Source organism: Alternaria novae-zelandiae (assembly GCF_023758075.1).
Source record: "Alternaria novae-zelandiae strain BMP 2774 chromosome Unknown scaffold_13, whole genome shotgun sequence".
In the NCBI taxonomy this organism is placed as follows: Eukaryota; Fungi; Ascomycota; class Dothideomycetes; order Pleosporales; family Pleosporaceae; genus Alternaria; species Alternaria novae-zelandiae.
Genome location: NW_026056973.1, coordinates 665525 through 686610, shown reverse-complemented (window position 1 = coordinate 686610; position 21086 = coordinate 665525). Strand labels below are relative to the sequence as shown.

The following is a 21086-nucleotide window of genomic DNA, read 5'->3' as shown; positions in this document are numbered from 1 at the left end:
CGAGCGACAGCTCCCACATCAGCAATCAATTCACGCGCTCCTTCAAAGCCCGACGTGTCGGCGCCCGGCTGCTCCGTCGCATGAGTCGACCTTGACTCATCACTGCGCCTGCATAATCTGCAACTGCCCTTCTTAGTGTCCTTTCACGCACCTTCCCCAGTATAAGGCTCGCCACTGCAATCCCACCACAGCAACAAAGCGACCGCCCTCTCTTTACCAGTTCAGCAGGCCACACATTTATTAGAGCCTGCAGCAATAATCTTTCCTTTCCACCCTCGGCGGTTCAACGCTTACACACCTTCGTTTGGCCAGCGCCCGAAACTGCCGCAATCCAATCGACAACATGTCGGCTCCTGCACTTGCACCTCAACCACCTGCCGCAGGCCCATCCGATGCTTCGAGAGGCGCACGAGGACGGCGGCGACCACGAGGCCGAAATACAAACGCGAACACGGTTGCACAGTCAGAGCAAGCAGAGCAAACACAGGCGCAAGCAGCACAGCAGCCACAAAGAGGCGGCGGGCGCGGTGGTAGAGGACGAGGGCGAGGAGGCCAGGCCGACAGTGGACAACCGCCGCAACCAAATGCGGCTGCCCTCGAATTTGTGCCCTCGTCCGTACAACAAGCAGCGCATCGAGGTGGAAGAGGCGGACGTGGCGGTGCGCGGGGTGGCCGGGGAAGAGGCGGCGCAGAGCGGTTTCCACAGCGCATGGCAGCTGGTGGCCGTCAATTCGGTGGACAGTTGACTGTAGAGGACGATGCGGCTTCTGCCATCTCAGAAGCTCCGCCAGGGCTACAAGCAGATGCGCCAGCCTTCCAGCCAGGCCAACCCATCGCCCCTCGCAAATCACGACCGCCGCGCCAGAAGCAGCCGCAAGCACCCAAATCCACCGCGCCCGACATCGCCACCAGGACACACGAGGACATCGACAACGGTCACTACGAGTGCGCCATTTGCACTGAAGACGTCACAAGGCGTTCACGGGGTGTTTGGTCGTGCAGAACATGCTGGACTGTGTTCCATCTGGGCTGCATCAAGAAGTGGTCAACAAACGAGGGTTCGGCTGCAGCGCGACAGCAGACCCAAGACGGGGAGACGCCTCCTCCGAGGCAGTGGCGCTGCCCCGGCTGCAACCTACCGAAGGACACTCTACCCAAGAACTTCCACTGTTGGTGCGAGAAGGAGCTGGATCCACGCTCAACACCCGGTCTACCACCATTCTCGTGTGGTCAGACTTGCTCACGACCCCGACTTCTCCCCAAGCCCTGTCCACACCCTTGCGGCTCGACGTGTCATGCCGGCCCCTGTCCTCCGTGTGGCTTGATGGGTCCCACGCAACACTGCTTCTGTGGGAAGAGGTCTGTTACTCGCCGCTGTATGGATACCGATTATGAGAACGGCTGGAGCTGCGGCGATGTCTGTGGAGGATTGATGTCTTGTGGTGAGCACAGATGCGATCGACCTTGTCACGACGGTCCTTGCGGTGCCTGCGAGGTACGAGTGCCGGCACGTTGCTATTGCGGACAGACACAAAAAGACATTCTATGCCATGACCGGGCAGAAGAGAAGCAGAGTAGCCAGTCCCATGTCGCCGCAGACGGTGCTGCTGCAGTAGAGACCTGGATAGGATCCTTCCAGTGCCCTAATCAGTGCGGTCGCTCATTCGATTGCGGGAAGCACATTTGTGAGATGGCATGCCATTCACAGGATACGCAAGCGCCTCATTGTCCGCGATCTCCAGACCGAGTCCACCGCTGTCCTTGTGGCAAGACCGCTTTGAGAGACATGCCCGGCAACCCACGCACGACCTGCGAAGATCCGATCCCCAATTGCGACAAACCTTGTGGTCAAACACTTGCATGTGGTCACCAGTGCGAGCAGCTCTGTCACCAAGGCGAATGTCGGCCTTGCTTGAAGACGGTTGATATATCATGTAGGTGTGGACGCACATCATCCAGGACCATCTGCCACCAAGGCATGGACGAGCCTCCCCAGTGCAGGCGCATCTGCAAAGTCTCGTTGAACTGCGGGCGCCACGAGTGCGGCGAGCACTGCTGCGCTGGGGAGAAGAAAGCTGCGGAACGTCAGTCGAACCGCCGTAAAGGAAGGCCTTTGAATTCGGCCCCTCGTCAGGCTCACGAGAACTTTGAGGCCGAGCATATATGCACGCGGAGCTGTGGTCGACAACTGAAGTGCGGCAACCCCGAACATCGCTGCCAGGAACTTTGTCACAAGGGTCCGTGTGGCACATGTCGCGATGCCATTTTCGATGAGCTTAGCTGTCACTGTGGACGGACTGTGCTACAGCCACCATTGCCATGCGGTACAAAACCTCCACCATGTCGCTTCAAGTGCGAGCGACCTAAGGACTGCGGTCATCCGCAACTGGACCACAGTTGCCACCTGGATGACCAGCCATGTCCGAAGTGCGCTTTCCTAACCGCCAAGCCATGTCTATGTGGCAAGAGTGTTCTCAAAAATCAGCCATGTTGGCTGACCGAGGTACGCTGTGGCCAAGTCTGCGGACGTACGCTCAAGTGTGGCACACACAAGTGTCAGAAGCAATGCCATCGACCTGGAGAGTGCGAAGAGCCATGTACTCAAGCATGTGGCAAAGAGCTCAGCACCTGTGGTCATCCGTGTTTAGCACCCTGTCACTTCCCTCAACCCTGCAAAGAAGAGAAACCGTGTCCCCACAAGATCTTCGTTACTTGCGAGTGCCAGAGGATTAAGCAAGAGGCCAAATGCAATGCTTCGCGCAACGGAGATGGCAACCAGAAGAAGGTGCTCAAGTGCGACGAAGAGTGCGCAAGGTTAGAGCGTAATCGTGTTCTAGCACTTGCACTCAACGTTGATCCGGAGCACCAGAATGACCACATTCCATACTCAGACGCCACACTGAACATGTACCAGCAAAATTCTACCTGGGCAGCGACTCAGGAGAAGCAGCTTAGACTTTTCGCTGCCGACCCAGATGAGAAGCGCCTTCGATTCAAGCCAATGCCCCGTAGTCAGCGCGCCTTCATCCACCACCTGGCTGAAGATTTTGGCATGGACTCAGAGAGCATGGATCCAGAACCACATCGACATGTGGCCATCTTCAAGACCCCTAAGTTCGTCATGGCCCCAATGCGGACACTTGCGGACTGCGCCAGAACTCGTCAAGTTCAACAACGTCTTGCGCCTGCGCCCACACCAGCAGTGTCTTCCACTGCCACATTGCGCCCCAAGCCCAGCAACACCAATGGCGACCCCTATAACGCGTTCCTCATCCTGAACCCTCGCTTTGCGCTCACTATCGAAGAGCTCAACCCCATCATCAAGAATGTACTCGCAACGACATCGTTCCGATGCGAGCTAGAGGTTACCTTCCTTCCCAGCGAAGCCGTAGCATTGAAGCCACCTCTAGCAGCTCGTCTCAGCATTCCAGAACGCGAAATGCAGACCATGCTCGAATCGATCCAAGCACCGCTAACCAAAGCTCTCACCACGCAAAACATCGGCAAAAGCATGCAGCTTGCGCGTCTTGACTCCTCGCTCAACATCCTCCGCAAAGAGTCCGATGTAGGTCCCGGTTCAGGCTGGAGCGAAGTGGCAGCCTCGAAGGGTGTTCCAAACCGCCAGCTCCCGAAGACTACTTCGTTTGGCAACAAGGGCGGGTTTGCAGTGCTCAGCTTGAGTAGCAAGAAGAAGAAACAAAAGGAGGTACCTGTTGAGGTTGCAGAGAGCTGGGAGGAGGCTGAGGAGGAGGAAGAGCAGAAGGAGAAGGTTAGTGGGGCGAACAGCGCTGTCATGAGCGAGGATGAAGGTACGTCCAAGGATGTGCCTGAGGCTTCGGGCAGTACGCCGGCTAGCGACGAGAATCATGTCGCGCCGAAAGATGATGCTGAGCTCGCCACTAAGCCACTACCGGGACGTTGGTCGGATCTGGATGACGAGTAGACTAGCATTTGCGTGTGTAAAACGTAGATAGACGAAAGACTATACCAGTACCAAACAGCTTTCTCACAGTCAATGCTCTATAGCAACTGTGAAGATAGAAGAAGACGAGCCACTTTGTTTTTTCTTTGTCCAAACTGTTCGCAGCTCTATAGGGTATGTAAGACACGATATCAAAACCCTTTTGTTGAATCGTCATAACAACCAACAAACCAACCAGTCAAAAACGCCTAACATATGCAACCCATAAATCCGCAACCAACTCCCTGGCAACTCCACCTTCCAAGAGTTTCCCAGTAGCCACTTCGGCAAAGGCGCCCAAACTCAGAAGTTATTCTGCTCCCTCTGCTGCCTCTCCGCCTCACCCTCGCTAACAATCCTCTTACCCAGCCACTCCGTCTGAAAGCTCTCATTCAGCTTCGACAGGTCCTGGATGACCAGCCGGCAAGTCGCCATGACAGCTTCCTTGGGTGTAATAGACCCGTCGGTTTGGACGCGCAGTTCAAACGTGGCGAAGAGCGGGTGGGGCACTTTGTAGGCGGCGAACATGACGGCGGGGTTCTTGAGGAGCCGCTGCGCGAGGAGGTTGCCGAGCGTGTGGTCTTCTTTGTTGAAGGTGAAGACGGCCGTGTTGGGGACGCCTGTGCGAGGATTGTTAGTTGGTGGGTGGAAGGCGGGAGGGAGTGTGCATGGAAGGGATGGGGAGGGGTGCTACGTACGTGTCTCGGCTTTCTCCTCGACTTTCTGCTGGCCTTCGTCTAGCAGGAAGAGCTCGAATCTGTTCTCGTAGTCGTGGTCAGCTTTGTGCGTTACATGCCGGTTGTCTTTTGAGCTGTCGCGCAGTGCACAGTTTGGATTTTGCTCAATCAGTTGGCCGATCTTCGGGGAGAAAGACGTGCTTGGGTTGTCGCTCATTGGTTGGGGGTATCGAGCGTCTCGTTTGTTGGGGCGTGGGCGTGGTAGAGTCGTGACTTTCGTTGTGTCGCACGCTCTTGCCATCGGAGGTGTATATATGCGGCGCAGCGCGCTCTCGTGGTCACGCGGTAGTGTCGTGCGCTCATGGAATGTGCGTCATTTTGATGTTTTCACGCGCTCGTGGTGGAAGCAGCGAAGGCGCCGGGTAGGGTCGTCGTCACCGTCGTGTTAAACTGACATCGTCCACTGTGGACTGCGCGTACAGCGATACTGTGTTGAAGAGGATGAACTGCAAAAGATGAAGCATACCTGTCTGGCGCGTTCATTTTGTCGGGTCTTTCTCCTCTCTATGCCTATCTACTCTTGTCCGTATGTCCGTATGTATGAATACGCCTATTGCGATCGCAAGTGAGGAAGGTGCGCGACGGCTGTAGCAGTGGAGAAACCCAAAAACCAACAAAAGAAGCAGCGCACGGTTGGTTCGAGTCGGAGGAGCTGTGGCAAGATTGCGATGGCGTGTGGTGGCCACTGGGGAAGATTGCGGAGGTGAGGTTGACTTCCGCGCTCGACGTTCTTTGTGCCTTCACCCACCGCCTTCAGCTGCCTCGCGCAGCTTAGTCAACATGTGGTCCGGGCCCACATCAGCTTCTCCGTCGCTACATTCCACGTCGACTGCCGAGCACCGATCTTCGACAGTTCAGTCTCCAACCGTTTTTGCAGACCTTAGAAACCTACTGGAATATATACCAATGGCAGGTCCTGCGGCTTAGCCACACAGTCCACAAGTCGCCTCAGTACACGGCAAGGGACGCGATTGAAAGATGTTTGTATCTCGATGTTATGCTCGAGTTGCATGATATTCAGACAGCTACATATTGCTTCGGAGGCCCATCACCAAGACATGATGGGTGTCGCTGGCAAAAGCGACACAAAGAGTTTTCCCCTAATACAAACCACTGCCTTGAGCGACTGCGTGAGCGCCATTCAACGCCACAAACACCATGCTTCTCATGGGTACGCCCACACATCGCAAAAAAAAAAACCCAGACTTTCCCACGCTAGAAGAACAACGCTAAGCAGGAACATTAAAATTATATACAAGCCAAGGGTGACGGGGCCTCGCAGAGGCGCTCTCTTTGCCAATCAGATTCCTTAAGACCGGTTAATCTGTGCTTGCTGCATACCGGGACTTTGTTGCATCTGTGGATTCTGAGGCGTGGCGCTCCGACTAGGTGGTCGGGCGTTCAATCCAGGACTGCCAGCCTGCTGTCTTGCCATCAGCCGTTGTTGTTGGACCAATTGGGCCTGATAATTCTGTACCGCGTTTGTTTGAGGAGCGTTGGCCATGCTACCGTTCTGCTGGAAATACTGATTATTCGCCATTTGTGGAGAAGGAGATATGCCAGGCGATCCAGCTGCTGCGCTCATTGCCTGCTGACTCAATGATGCCTGCGTACGTTGTTTAGCCAGGTAACGGTTGAGGTGGTCGGAGGCCTGTTTCGAAACTTGTTCTGGTGTCCATTCCGGATGTTGTCCCTTGATCTGGTTCTGGAAAGCTAGGAGCTGAGGCATGTGCCCACTCGATAGGGGGCGGGACGGTGTTTGCATGTTACCATTGCCCTGGCTCATTCGTGGGGATCCAGCGGTGTTTGCCATCCCATTCATGGAGTTGTTCATGTTCCCGTTCATTCCACCGTTCTGATTGGAAACGGGTGTCATCATGTTCGCATTAGGAATACCGTTCATTCCCATCCCTTGGGTAAGATTGCTAGCCATGTTGATCTGTTGCTGTTGGAGTTGGAACTGGTGTTGTTGCGTAGCGTTAAATTGGCCTCTTTGCATGGCCATGCGCATCTGGTCCGGCGGTCCCATACGCTGGGTGTTCTGCATGTTGCCTTGCATTTGTGCTTGGGGAACGCCCGGTGTGCCCATCGACATGCCAGACATGTTGCCGTTAGCAAAATTGGCTTGCATTCCCTGTTGAGATTGGTGTGCGCGGGCCGCCATTGCCGGGCCATTCTGCCCCTGTTGCAGAGACGCATTAGCCATTTGCGGAGGAACATTGTTTGTGCCTCCAGGTGTCCCGTTACGTTGCATCTGGTTCACACCATTCGCCATTCCTGGTTGCACCTGTATTTGGGCCTGCTGCCGCGCCATCATTTGTTGCTGTTTTCCGTCAGTGGTGTACTCATCGTGTAGGGACATGATTCTTACCCTAGCCATCATCTCCTGCGCAATGTGCCTTTGCTTCATTTTCTCTTCGCGTTCCCACTTCATACGACTAAACTCTTGTGGCGTTAGGGTTGTCTGTTTGGGTGGCGCAGGCTCATGTGCTTTTCGAAGCGCAGCGGCTTTCTGAGACTCCGCTTGCTTGTGGGCAGCAGACTCGCGCTTTCTGGCTAGCTTACGCATGCCATCGATGATAGCGAGATGTCTGTTTTCTCGCCTTCTTTCTACTCGTATTGGCGTAGTCGTGGGTCTTCTGCGCGGTTGACCTGGGGTCTGGCCTTGTTGCTGTTGCTGCTGCTGTTGAGCCTGGAACTGAGCGAAAACGGTCTTGTTGGCTTGCTCCAGTCGGCTTTGGTAGGTGCGGAAGTACTGTGTCTTGGACATCTCCGCCGGAAGACCTTCAAGCTGCACCCAGCGTTCAAAGCATTCCCATGGCGTTCGTCGACCGGATCCGGACACGAACATCGAAGGTAACGAAAGCTGCTGAGAGACCAGGGACCAGTTGAATGTATACTCTTTCACCAACGCCCGTAGCTTTTGGTCTTCTTCCCACAGCCACTGAGAGGGCGTGCGGTTTTCGAAGAAGGCAATAGTGGGCATGTTGAACTCTGTAGGTGGTCTGAATTGATGGGCAGCCTGAAGTCGGTCGCGAACATGCTTGTTCTCCGCGTTGAATAAGGCGACATTGGTCATTTCCGGCGGTAAGTCGTTGCGACAGAATAGGCGTCGACCTGGTGTGGATGGCATTGAATGTTCGGCTGACGTACCAGATCGACTAGGCGGCGAAGACGGCTCGTCTTCAGAGTCATAGTCATACCTGCTACGCTTCTTGGGTGGCCCTCGTATTTGCGAGACCAGCTTTCCAGTGACGAACTTGGAAACGGGAAGGATGGGTGGCTCTGAGAGAGAGAACGGGTTGGTGTCGCTGGAGCCCTCGAACATCGGGTCGTAAAGAGGCAGTTCCCGGAACATGGTATCACTGGCAGGTGTGCGGTCGATCTTCATGACCACGTCGTTGAAGCCTAGTGAGAATAGACCTGTAGGGGGGCTGGCGTTGACGGGAGTAAGTACATCGTCCTCATCACCGTATGACTCACTCTCCGTCTCGTGCGTACTCGAGTGGACAAGCTCTGGCGTAGGAGCATCATTCATCTCCTCGTCGTTGCTCGCACGCCTAGCCGACTTTGGAATGCATGCATTGACCCGTAGCGTTGATCGTTCTTCAGGTGTACTGGCCACGTACTCGGCACACCATTCCGCAAAAGTAGCGGCAAGTGCTTTCTTCCATTTCCTCTCTTCCTTGAAGTCTGTGTGCATCCACTTCATGTCGAGAAGCACTTGATCCTGGTGGGTAAATGGACGCTCAGGTTCGACGGCTTTCTGAAGTTGCCTCAAGGACCATCGGTTGGCATTCTGCAACTGGTACACTCTCTTCAAAATCTTGTAGTCTTGATGTTCACGAATCATCGCAAGCGTACCAGCCGTCGACACCGTCTTCCTTGCAGATGCTACAAGTTCCTGCAGAGGTACAGACCTAGGCGGGTGGTGAGCCTGGTACTTGAAAAGACCCTCTAGATAATCTCGGCTCGAATCTTCCGAAGCACCTTGGAGCGACGCATAATCTTCGTTGTACGATTGCAGGGCTTTCGATGCCCGTGTCGGTGTCTTCTTGGCGAATACGACGGTCGAGACTTCTTGTGACTTATTGCGAGCTGTTCTTGGTCTTGGAGGACTTGTAGATGCCGAATGATTACTTGAGCGGGGGGTTGGTATGGCTTTCGGTCCTGCCTTCTCAGCTATAATTTCAGAGACAGATTTCTGTCGTATTGCTCCAGAGGCGACGCGGGTAGTCATGCGCCCGGGACGGGATGTTGGATGTTGGGGCGAGGTCGTTGTTTGTGCATCCAGGGATGGTACGTCGCGCATTTCGATATCGATGTCAGCGGGAGGTGTGGGATGGTCGGCGGTAGGAGAGGCCTGTTGGTGGTCGATGGCTTGGTCGGCATTGTCGCGGTCCACAGTCGAAGGCTCCGCGGCAACGGTCGTTGGAGTTGGTAAAGAGTCAATGGCAACATCATGAACAGTCTTTGTTCCGATCGAGTCTTCTTCTTCTGTTTTTGCCGCATGGTAACCGCCGTCCACACCCTCCGTCAACGAATGTACGTCCCCGGAGGGCTGGGACTCGCTCAAACGACTTTTCCCATCGCGCGCCAACCGTATCGCCTGTTCGTCTTCGATCTGTTGCTCGATGTCTGGTGTAGGGGAGTCATCTTCTCTTGCTCGGGCGTTCTCTCTTGCTTCTTTCATTCGTTTGTGCAGAGCACGCTCGTGGTCATCCTTGACTTGCTGCGCGGCGGGGTCCAGGACATCGTCGTTTGGCAACGGGACGTTGTTGCGCTCCCTGTAAGTCTCCGAATCAGGACTGGTATCAGGCGAATGGTGTTGCGCGTGCGGTGTTGCTTGGGAGTAGGGCCCGACGGTCGATGACGGGGAAGAAACGTCGACGGGCGCATTCGTGGGTGGGATGGTAAGCCGTTCCTCTTCTCTTCGCTCCTTCTCGGCAGCTTTGTCCAATTTTCGCTCCGTCTCCTGCAGTCTGGCCTCTTGAACTTCTTTTGGTGGTAGATGAACGACTTGTGGTGGCTTCGATTTGGCGTCCGTCGTGGCACTCGACGAAGATCCGTCAGGGAGGGTAGCAGCATTCGTGTCGTCGGCCGTCGGGGATGCAACAGCACTTGGGTCGACCGTAGTTTTGTCGCGAGGGGAATGTTCTTGATCGCCTGGAGCCTGGACAGCAAGGGTCGCGTCGGGTTGGGCATTGTTTGCTACCTCATCTTCTGTAGTGGGCGATGCAGCATGTGAGGCAGCCTTTACGCGGGGGACAACGTGGATAACGTCGCTTTGTAATGACGATTCGACTGAAGGTAAGGTTTGCGTCGCAACGGACGGCGAAGCTGAGGCGGCACGAAGTTGCTCTTCGAGGCTTGGGGTGCCGACGACGGGGGATGGCGACGGCTTGGTGAAGGTCTTGGTTGGATTCTGGAAGGGTAGGGTAGCAGGGAGTGGTGGCTGATGGTCAGTAACGGCCACTGGGAAGGGCAGCGTTGCATCGTTGAAGCGTCGACCTCTAGAGACGCGACCGTGTTAGCAGAGTGGAACGACGACAACGTGAACATTGGCGACGAGTAGGTGCATGGTACTAGGGACAGGAGGCATCTTACTGTGAGATGTCGTTTTGGTCGAGAAAACGACGTTCCTCCTCGTCAGGTTCGCCATAGACGAAGTCGTCTGCTACGGGCTGGTGGCCGTTCAGAGCGGCATTGCAGCAGCCCGTGACCTTCCAGAGTGCCCGGAGATGGCGCTCCAACGTCGCGGATGTGAATCTGGGGACACTGAATTAGCACCACCACCACACGCAAATAAACTAAAACGAGCGATTTTTCCTTGTCGCATCGATGCATTTAGTCGATTTCATCGGCCAAATTGCAAACGCGATGGATAGTCGTGGACTTTGACTTACGCGGCTTCATTTGTCTTCTCCTGGCGTAAGGTTTCCCGTAAACTGTCGAGGGACATATGAAGACCGACGAACGGTGGCCGACATCCGTTATCCACGAGTGCCGCCGTTGTGATGAATTATCGGGGTTGGTGGTCGCGTTGGTTGATGGAAATGTGTTTTGCGATATGCTGGACTGATGGGCGGGACTGCGAGAACGTGAGGGAAGGGCTGCTCACGCCGCATTGCAGGGATGGCCGTGATAAGCCCTGCCTAGCCTGGTTCATTGGGCCAACCTTGGGACACTAGCTGCGCCTTACTCCACCCGGCCTAGCCCTGCCGTCTGCATCAAAAACTTCTGGATCGCAAGACGCGACGGCTGCGCGAAACAACGACGAGTTATCGACAATGGCAAAGAGAAAGAGAGAGACCGCCGAGAGCGCTGCCAAGGCGAAGGCGCTGAAGAGCTCCAGGGGCGCTGCTGCCTCGACCACAAAACAGCCGGCGACCAAGGAAACGGCGATCCGCAATGGCAAGGAAGGTGCAGCCAACGGGAAGATGGACCTGAGCATGAGCAAACTCCAGATCGATTCCACTGCAAAAAGCGAAGATTCTGTCCCAGATGTCACGACTGTGCAAGTCATAACCGGCTCCTACGAGAGAGTTCTACATGGATTCGCAGCATCCATTCCCAGCAGTCTCTTCACCGGACAGGATGATGCATCGACACCTGAGACGGACAGGCCAAAAGTAGATTTTACCGACACATTTCTTTTCAACGCCCATTCATCCTCCATCCGCTGTCTTGCGTTGTCTCCGCTTTCGAATGAGACGTCCAAAATCACGTTAGCTACAGGCAGCACCGATGAGCGCATCAACCTGTACTCCATCTCGACCGCTCCCCCAGTCGCCTCAAAACTCAGGCCAAAGCTACCTTCCCTCCATGGTGGCTCCATTACTGAGAATCCCAAGAACAAGGAACTTGGCTCATTGCTTCACCACTCGTCAAACATCACAGCCCTCTACTTCCCAACCAGGAGTAAGCTCCTCAGCTCCGCGGAAGACAGCACTATCGCCATCACGAGGACACGCGACTGGACTGCCCTCTCAACCATCAAAGCGCCAATACCGAAGCCCCAAGGCCGACCCAGTGGAGACACAGCCGGACCCGGTGAAGTACCCTCTGGAATTAATGATTTCGCCGTCCACCCTAGCATGAAGCTCATGCTGAGCGTAGGCAAAGGCGAAAAGTGCATGCGACTCTGGAACCTCGTAACAGGAAAGAAAGCCGGCGTGCTCAACTTTGACCGCAACATCCTCACCGCCGTAGGCGAAGGGCGCTTCGCATCCGGTGAGGGAAGACGAGTCATATGGGACAAGGAAGGCGAGGAGTTCGCCGTGGGCTTCGAGCGCGGCATCGTCGTTTTCAACATCGAATCCAAGCCAAAAGCAAAGATTGCACCGACCCCGAGGACTAAGATACATCAAATGCACTACTTGCCGTCGGAGTCGCATCCGGGCACGCTACTCGTCTCAACCGAGGATGGCCGCGTTCTTCTCTTCGACACGAACACCACGATACCGACTGAATCGTCAGAGAAGAACAAAGACGAAGTTCCTGCTAGCAGATTAGTCGCTCAAATCGGTGGCCCAGCAGCAGGCATGACAGGCCGTGTCAAGGACTTTGAAATCGTCCAGCTCTCGCAAACAAATTTCCTCATCGTCACTGGTAGCAGCGATGGCACAGTGCGCTTCTGGTCACTGAGCACGGACGAGCTGAAGAGCGATGATGCGGGCAAGGCTGAAGGTTTCACAGCGGCGCAGGTCGGTAAGCTGCTTGGAACCTCTTCGACTGGTACCAGAATTACGTGTCTGAAGGCTTTCTCCATGACAGGCAAGCCGGATGAAGAGGGAGAAGAGGTCGTCGAGAAAGACGCAGTGATGTCGAGTAGCGAGGATGATAGCGAGTAGTTTAGAGTTTAAGTTGTAGCATTAATGATACCACCACCTCGTTCTTGCGACTTCATTGTTATGTATCAATTTCATGGAATGCGATTTACTGTCGTCTCGATGCTTATCTAAATCATACAACTTCCGTTTTACCTCTATCTTCAAACTCTGGTCTTTCTACAAATTCATAGTGACGGTCATACTATTGCTATGCACCAACAGTACCGGCGGTAAGCCTTGGCACAGGACCTCCAAATCGCTGATGTATTTGACACTCTCTGCCTCACTTTCACAGGTACCCTCCATAGGACTAGGAAGCGTGGTAAATACAACTGCCGTTTCATCAGAGTGCTTCCGTATAAGCTCATTCAGGATAAGATGCTGAGCGCGACACGGTAGGTCGTTGAAGGAGAGAGGGATGGCTTGTTGGGCAGGAAATCCGGAAGCTGGGGAGGCCGTACCCGTGTCCGTAGGTTGGTGAGACGATGCTGCGGCTGAGTGGGGACTGGAATTTGCTGGTGTATTCTCTGCGGCGAGTTGAGAGGGCTCCCCAGATGTCACAATGGGATCTTGTTTGTTGGCTGTTGCTGGTTTGGGCGTATCGACGAATGTTATCGATGGGCCGGCCGTTTCTTCCGATGATATCGCTGTTCGGGGAGTTGGATTCGATGTGAACTTGGGCAGTGACTGCCGACGCATTGTAGGCGGTTTGACAGCGGCGCGTGAGGATCCAGAGCGCTGAGAGGATGAACTGGCTACACTTTGGGACTGGGCTCGCTCTCCGGCGTGAAGAATAGCTGTGTCAGAGGCAACGGCGTCTGAGTGCGGTTTGAGCGGTGTCACCGACTGTGTGGTCGGCCGGTCATCTTTCTGCGAGGTACTGTCCTTCCGTGAACTTTTCCAAATGGCCTTACGGAGATCCAGCTGCCTGGTGAAGAAAGAGGTGCTGGGTGCCGTTTTACGTCTTCTTAGTGACATTCTCTGCCCGTTCTGATCACTCTCATCACTCGATGCATCCAAGTCGTATTCGTCGAAGTTGCTGCCACTGACGACTGCCTCGCTATCAGAAGCCATTGCTTCGTCATCAGCATCGTCCTCCCTTCCGCCGGCTGAGGATGGTTGAGTGTCGCTATCGCTGTCTTCAAGTAGCTGGACTGGTATTCTTTGGCTTTGCATTTTGGCCCTTGTCCCGTCCCCAAAATTGCCAACAGATGTTCTACTTTTTGCTTTACGTAGCATCTTGCGCAGGGCTGAGAAGCGCTTTGGGTTCGTCTCTTGCCTACCATGTTGGAACGAGGCAATAGGCCAACTGGTGACGGCTTCAAGAATATCGACAGTCTGTGCTAGCTCCTGGCTCGCACTCAAACTCTCGGGCTGACGCAGTCGTTTGATGTCTTGCCACCATCGCTCGTCTTCCAGCGAGTAATCGATATCACGACCAGTCTGATCAAAGTGGCCATCATCTCTTCCGTTGATGATGACTTCATACATGCTCAAATCTCCGGAGGACAACCAGAAGACGTGGACTTCAGCCTCAATGCGCAAATTACGCAGCAATGTAGTAACGCGACTACGCTCTTCCTCGACGTCCGTCTCATACTCCACAAAAACACAGACTCTCAATTTGTACATGCGCTTCCAAGACGGTACCGTGTGTAAGATGCATCCAAGCTGCAGGATGAGTGTATACGTGTCGAAATTCGTGGTCAGAACATTCTTGCGGATTGGCTCATCGCCAGTAGTAGCGACCTCGGCTGACATTTGAATCGGCCAGAGGTCGATGTACTTCTTTGATGAATCCTCGATATCAATGTCATTGAGACCAATGAAGCTGAACGCTTTGTCTTTCACCGTAGGCTTGGTAGGCGGCACCTCGAGTTCCTGGAACCCCTTGCCTATAGCGACATTTGCTTGCAACCGGAGAATCAGATCTTCGATAACAGTGACGTAACTGCGTATAGCAATCGCGTTTTCTGGTTTCATAGCATCGGTGGGAAGCATACTATGGGTGTTTCCTGTGACGCGTCGCCTGGCTGCTGCTTGGATTGCTTTCCGAGAGATGGGATGGTTCGTAGCCTTGCTGGATGGGCGTGATGGTTGGGGCGAAGGTATGCCGATGGAAGGCTGCGCTTGCCTCATCTCAGGTAGGTTGTAGAAGCCCATGACAACTATGTTTGGCCGCATGCCACCTAGCCCTGCACCCAGAACGAGGTTGCGAGCGCCCCACTCGACGGCGGGAGATATAGAGATGTTCACGAACGCTTTGATCCTGGAGAAGTCGATATACTTTGTCCAAGACTGCTGTTGTCGTCTTGCTTCTGGCACAGCTTCCCCGAAGTCATCAGAGACAATGACGTGCCCAAGTACGAAGAGACCTCCCTTCTTCAGCGAATTGCAGAACTGGATCAACTTATACTGCCGCCGCGGATCATTGACTAAGAGTAAGATCTGGGGTCTCCAGAACTTGACATGCTCTTGGCGCAAGCGCAGCAAGTACTTTCGCACCTGGTGATAGATGAGACCCTGACTCACATCGCCCCATGGCTTAGGCGGGGTGCTGCAGAAGTAGAGATACGAAGTCAGTATATGTCTCACATGCACTTCGTACAGTCAAAACTTACGTATAGTGAATCAGTAGGAAGATGATCATGAGCAGAGCTACACATCCAGACGCATAGAAGCCGTCGACGAAGAACATGGTACCTCCACAGACAACCGTCCCAACAGCAGCTGTGGGCCAGTTGAAGTAGTGGAAGGAGGGTCGGAAGTTTGGGGCAGAACCAATCTTGAGTAAGAAACAGGCCAAGTTGGTGACGAGAAATGTCATTAGATACTAAAGAAGGTTAGGATTTGAACAGGTAGAGTTTGACTGACGACTGGTAGAGTAATAGGGAGCACTTACTGTCATTGTGATAAATGAAGCAATCTGATTTATGTCGGCAAACATTGTGATTTGAGCGATGATAAAAGTGATGATGATGGCGTAGATCGGCTGTGCGAATGAAGCTACGTGGTTAGTTTAGACATAGCAAATATGACTGTAGACATCCTACCTCATCGGATTTCTTCGTGCCCTGTCCAAAGATCGAAAGTCCAGGAATGAGATTGTCGCGAGAAAGAGCCTGGAGGAGCTTGGCTGAACCAATAACACCCATGAGTACCGAGAATAAGGATGTCGCCATCTCGCCAGCAAGCACGACCGCGCCAGATATGTTGGTCAGCTGGATGACATTTGTGTTATTGTAGAAAGTTTCGCGTGCTATTGACGCCGCCATAGCGAAAATAACGAGTGTGTAAAGAATGAAGGTCAGACCTATGCCATACAAGGTCCCTTTCGGGATGGCTTTACTTGGGTGCTTGAGGTCGCCACTCATGCTTGCACCGGCCAGAATCCCTCCCGTAGCTGGGAAGAGAATACCAAAGAGATCTTGGAAGTTCTCTCGGTGATGATCGGCACTTCCCGCGGCTCCTCGCGTGAAGTGGGGTAGTAAGTTCTGACGGAATGTGTCCATGCTGAGGCCTGTGAAAACAATTTCTTCTTTCGGGTTCTCGAACGGAGGCCTGAACACAGCGGACAGAGGAATACTGATAGTCGCGACCAACAAGACTAGTAGTAGGCCGTTGCTGCAGCGTGCGAAGAGCCCACTTCCAGCAAGGCAGATAAGTGTGCACGCGGCTAGAACCAAGGTAGCCCAGAGGAACTGCCACCAGTAGCTTTGAGGTAGCCACTCTGCCATGTCACCTCCATTGCTACCGAAGTTCTCGATGAGACAGTCAATGAGACCGACAGCATTGAGCGAGGTGTTGAAGACTGAGCCAAGATAGTAGACGATGCCTATCGATCCGCCGAACTCTGGCCCCAGGCTGCGGGAGATCAAGTAGTACGCGCCTCCTCCTCTAACCGTGCCATTGGTGGCAACAGCGGAAATACTCAACGTAGTTAAGAGATTGATGGCATAAGCTGCTATCAGCATACCCATCATGCCAACCAAGCCAGCTTGACCGAGAAGGAAGCCGAATCTGAGAAACATCAAAATCGACAAGACATTGAGGGTTACCGGTACGAAAACTCCAGCGAAAGTGCCTAGTTTGTCGGTACCTCCAACGGGTCTGGGGAAAGCACCAGGCCTTGGTTTGGTGGTTTCGTTGACTGAGTGTCGTTTGCCGTCATTATTTGGCTCCTTCGCTAAATTGGATCGTGACGTCTGGAGGATGCTCGAGAACCAGCTGCTCATCCCTCTCTGCTTGCTCCCCGTCCCTTGAGCGCCATCGTAGACATCTGCATGAGCTGGAAGCTGGCGTCCACTGCTTGGCAGAAGCGGTGTTTCCTCGTCAGGTGGTGGAGAATGCTGTACGAACGAGCGTCGATGCAGTCGCGCACTCTCATCTCGTGCTGTACGGGTTGCAAAGTTGGAGCGTGTCCGCGGCAGGGTGAGCCTGGTCGTCTGGTCGTCGTCCGCATTCGTCATGGTCTCGGCATCGGGAACCTGGTTCAATGTTCGTGGCACGGGGTGTCACTGCGGCTCCGGTCAGGCCGTGCACGGGATGCGCCGATGAGCGTTAGATGGTGAGGTGTAGGAGCGAGACATGGACAGAACAGCTGAGAGCAACGACAGGGCAACCCATCCGAGGCGCGATGACGCCGCATCTACATCGCCAACAGTAAAGTCTTCTGCTATGCTTCACTTGGCGGCTTAGCGCTCGCTTCTCGGTGGAAAGATGCAGGGCTTCCAACGGTGTGACATGGTCATCCCGCGCGTGGGGCGCCACATCTCTCCGGCGAATCGACGGATGACCTCAACCTCTCGGCACAGGCCTCGAAGCAGCCCGACTCAGCTTTCCTTGCTTCTTCTGCGCGTCTCCCTCTTGTTGCTGTACATTACGCGTAGCATCTCGAAGCCTCGCGGTATGTGTCCACTGGCCACGCCATCCATATAACTACCCGTAGCGTGTTTTATCGCTCCGCATTCCCTTTGCGACGTTAGACGCAGGTAGCCGAAGCTCGCGTTTCTTATCACAGAGTTCACTGCGGCTCCACAACACCACACACGCAGCCCAACATGTCGGGTGAGCGTTCGACATCGACGAACCCACAGGCGGTGCCGTCGTCGCGAGATTCTCGACGAAGTTCTCCCGATACGCAGTCTGTCCGTGCAGGCTCTATCGCGCGACGGGGCTCACCCGTTCCTTCCCTTCCCAACGGCACGCCTGCCGTGCGCCAAATACCAACACCCTCCCAGACCCAGACGGCAAACTCGTCGTCGATACAGACACCGCTGCCTGGACGCGCAGATCCGCAGTCGTCGCTGCCCGGCCCAGCCGAGTCGAACCTCTCTTCAGCGCTGAAAGAGTCACTGGGCAATTCACCCCCACGGTTCGGCACACCTCCGATACGCCCACTGTCCCCCGCCCAAGACGCGCCTCCTCGTGGCCCGCCTAGCAACTACGGTTCCTTTGACGGCCGCGGTCGCTCGCCTGTGCCGTATGAAGACCCCGAGATCGTGCGCCGGCATCTGGTAGGCCACTATGCCTCACCAAGCAGGTCAAATCGTGGAAGAATAGGCGATGACGATGCCCAATCAACTGGAACGAGGCCCGAGGAAGACGAGGAGCAGTTTTCGAGCTTGCAACTCCAGGGCGGCGACATCACGCGACAGATTTACAGGTGGAGCGAGCAGCAGGCGGCGGAAGAGCAGGGCAAGTTGCAGCGCAGCAAGAGCTTCCACGGTTCGCGACGTCGGCCTGAAGACGAAGCACTCGACATCGACTCCATTCGCCAGCCTGGTGGCTTCAGACGAAACTACTTGCGCAGAGCCGCTGGGAGTCCCTCACCCGGCCCAGGCCCGTCTGGCTATGGAACAGTCCGACAGGCGCGCCCACCGCCGCAGGTCTTTACCAGCAACTTCTTGGAGTTCCTCACGTTATATGGCCACTTCGCCGGTGAATCTCTCGAAGAAGACGACGAGGTGTTGGGACCGGACGAATACTTCTCCTCCGATGCTCTGGATTCCGGCGCGCAGAGCGAAGACGAAGACCGCGAGTACGGCGAGTCGAGCGCACTGCTCACCCCCGGCAAGCGGAGAAAGCGCAAGGCGAAGAAGACCGGCACCGGCAGCCCCACAGGTGCAGCCATGCTGCTCCTCAAGTCGTTTGTTGGCACTGGTGTCTTGTTCCTGCCCCGAGCCTTCCTTAACGGCGGCATGCTCTTTTCCAATGTGGTACTCCTTGGTGTCGCGGGTCTCTCGTATGCCTGCTTTGTCTTGCTTGTTTCCACCCGGCTCGTGGTAGAGCACTCGTTCGGTGACATGGGCTTTCATCTCTACGGAAACTGGATGCGCAACATGATCAACTCTTCGCTTGTCATATCCCAGATCGGCTTCTCATCTGCCTACATCGTCTTTGTGTCTGAGAACCTGCAAGCCTTTGTTCTTGCGGTATCCAACTGCAAGACCTTCATCGACATCAAGTACATGATCATGATGCAGATGGTCATCTTCTTGCCGTTGTCGCTCTACCGTAACATCAACAACATTCAGAAGCTCGCATTAGTGGCAGATCTCTTCATCCTCATGGGTCTCGTATACCTGTACTACTACGATCTCTTCACCATCGTTGACCAGGGCGGTATCTCCGACATCGTCAACTTCAATGCCAAAGACTGGACGCTCTTCATCGGTACCGCCATCTTCACATTCGAAGGCATCGGTCTCATCATCCCTATCCAGACCGGTATGAAAGACCCGAAGAAGTTTCCTAAGGTCCTGGGAGGTGTCATGATCATCATCACTGTCATCTTCCTCAGCGCCGGAGCCCTTTCGTACGCAGCGTTTGGATCCAAGACGAAGACTGTGGTACTTCTCAACATGCCCCAGGATAACAGATTCGTCAACGGCGTTCAGTTTATCTACTCGCTCGCTATCTTGCTATCTACGCCACTACAGATCTACCCGGCAATCGAGATTACCAGCCAGCAGTTGTTCAGTAGAACAGGAAAGTACAATCCGTACGTCAAGTGGAAGAAGAACTTCTTCCGCTTCTTTATGGTCTTGGTGTGCGCTTGCCTTGCTTGGGCCGGTGCGGGTGACTTGGACAAGTTTGTTAGTCTGGTAGGAAGCTTTGCCTGCATTCCGTTGGTCTTCATCTATCCTGTAAGCACATATCTTCCTCTGACTTGCTCATTGCTAACAATATATAGCCCATGCTCCATTACCGGGCTGTCGCGCGCACAACCACTGCACGTGTATTGGACGTACTGCTTTGCATCATCGGTGCAGTTGGCATGGTATATACCACAACTCTCACTGTCCAGAGCTGGATCCACGGAGGTGCTCCCAAGGCTCCCGGCTACTGTGACAGCCGGTAGTCGACGGTTCCCGATCGCAAATTGCCTTATCCCTCGTTTTGCATTGCATGTAGCATTTCAGCGATGTACATCAGCACTCATCTTTGGTTATCTCTCATCATAGAAGTTACGCTAGGCAGGTTTGGGTTTAGGCGCACTCCAGGGCTTTTACGCGGTCTAGTCCATGTGCATGAGTAGAAGCGGCTAGGCTCGAACTCGAATCATTGTAGAACCCGACTGGTGTCTCTTTTTGCTTTTCAGTGTCAACTGCACTGTGACACAAATGTGAAAACGTTGCATATATGCTTGGGCGTGTTCAATGCTGTGATGTGTCCTTAAAACGGCAAGCAGCATCTGAAACGGGGTGAGGCAAATGGTGTGTTTATTTCTCCGAAGATGCAGCGGGGATACCTAGCTGCTGACCAGGGCCGCGATACGAGACGATACAATACTGGTGCAACCTTTGGCGAGTAGGATACGAAGTACATGCAGGGCGCGGAAAGACCGGAATGAGGAGTCGGCACGAATGCAACGGCACGACTGTTGTCAAGGCGTGCATGTGCGGCTGATGTTCGTATACGCCACTTACGGTGGGGTTTCAGATGCCGTGTTTGTGGTATGGATGGCAATTTAGAGGCGGTCAAGACAATCGAACTGCTAAGGCATCCAGACGTTCCCAACGGACGCAGGCCAAAGGTTCTTGTCGGCACGCTTTCCTATAGTCGAGCTCACACCTGCAGAAAGGTAGACTAAGCTTTTGGCCAGAGCGGAACAAGCGCGCAGTAGCTACAAGGTGCTCACCGTTGTTCGACTTCAGATGCAGTTGAGCAGACGTACACGCCCCGAAGTCTCAGCTCTATCTTCCACGTTTGTGGTTCCAGTGCGTGATTCGTTGGCAGCATCGGCCACAACGGGTTGAAGACATTCTCTGGCTCCTGTGAGGTGTGCGTTGTTGGCGCTCATGCGTGAAATGCAGACCTGCAGGGCCAGACGATATTGCTTCTCACCGTCTGATTCAGACAATACTGCACACGGTGGGGAGCACATTGCGGGTAAACCTGCGCCGTTAGTGGGACGGTTGGTGCAGCTAACGACTGGGTTCCACCCATCTGCCATGATTTGTTTTCGCATATCGGTTTTCTCCAAGCTGTCGACCATATCAGCAGAAGATCACCAAACAGAGTTTACACGAGATGTCAAGTCGTGACGCACGG

At 54.3% G+C, this 21086-nt stretch overlaps 6 protein-coding genes across 6 annotated transcripts; 3 read left to right on the top strand and 3 right to left on the bottom strand.

Moving 5' to 3' along the window:
* Positions 1-343: 343 nt before the first annotated feature.
* J4E88_006743 (uncharacterized protein) lies at positions 344-3943 on the top strand (the record flags this gene model as incomplete). The annotated part of the gene is made up of 1 exon (XM_049400365.1): positions 344-3943. One exon carries the CDS (start codon positions 344-346, stop codon positions 3941-3943), a length of 3600 nt encoding a protein of 1199 aa, XP_049253984.1.
* Positions 3944-4264: 321 nt separating this feature from the next.
* J4E88_006742 (uncharacterized protein) lies at positions 4265-4855 on the bottom strand (the record flags this gene model as incomplete). Its single annotated transcript, XM_049400364.1, has 2 exons — positions 4265-4581; positions 4660-4855. The coding sequence occupies 2 exons, from the start codon at positions 4853-4855 to the stop codon at positions 4265-4267; spliced, it is 513 nt and encodes a 170-aa protein (XP_049253983.1).
* A 1152-nt stretch (positions 4856-6007) lies between these two features.
* On the bottom strand, positions 6008-10660 carry J4E88_006741 (uncharacterized protein; the record flags this gene model as incomplete). Its single annotated transcript, XM_049400363.1, has 4 exons — positions 6008-7021; positions 7070-10211; positions 10306-10467; positions 10605-10660. 4 exons carry the CDS (start codon positions 10658-10660, stop codon positions 6008-6010), a joined length of 4374 nt encoding a protein of 1457 aa, XP_049253982.1.
* A 328-nt stretch (positions 10661-10988) lies between these two features.
* Positions 10989-12551, top strand: J4E88_006740 (uncharacterized protein; the record flags this gene model as incomplete). The annotated part of the gene is made up of 1 exon (XM_049400362.1): positions 10989-12551. The coding sequence occupies one exon, from the start codon at positions 10989-10991 to the stop codon at positions 12549-12551; it is 1563 nt and encodes a 520-aa protein (XP_049253981.1).
* A 156-nt stretch (positions 12552-12707) lies between these two features.
* Positions 12708-16765, bottom strand: J4E88_006739 (uncharacterized protein; the record flags this gene model as incomplete). Its single annotated transcript, XM_049400361.1, has 4 exons — positions 12708-15087; positions 15152-15363; positions 15433-15522; positions 15584-16765. 4 exons carry the CDS (start codon positions 16763-16765, stop codon positions 12708-12710), a joined length of 3864 nt encoding a protein of 1287 aa, XP_049253980.1.
* An 825-nt stretch (positions 16766-17590) lies between these two features.
* On the top strand, positions 17591-19893 carry J4E88_006738 (uncharacterized protein; the record flags this gene model as incomplete). Its single annotated transcript, XM_049400360.1, has 2 exons — positions 17591-19678; positions 19726-19893. 2 exons carry the CDS (start codon positions 17591-17593, stop codon positions 19891-19893), a joined length of 2256 nt encoding a protein of 751 aa, XP_049253979.1.
* Positions 19894-21086: the final 1193 nt, after the last annotated feature.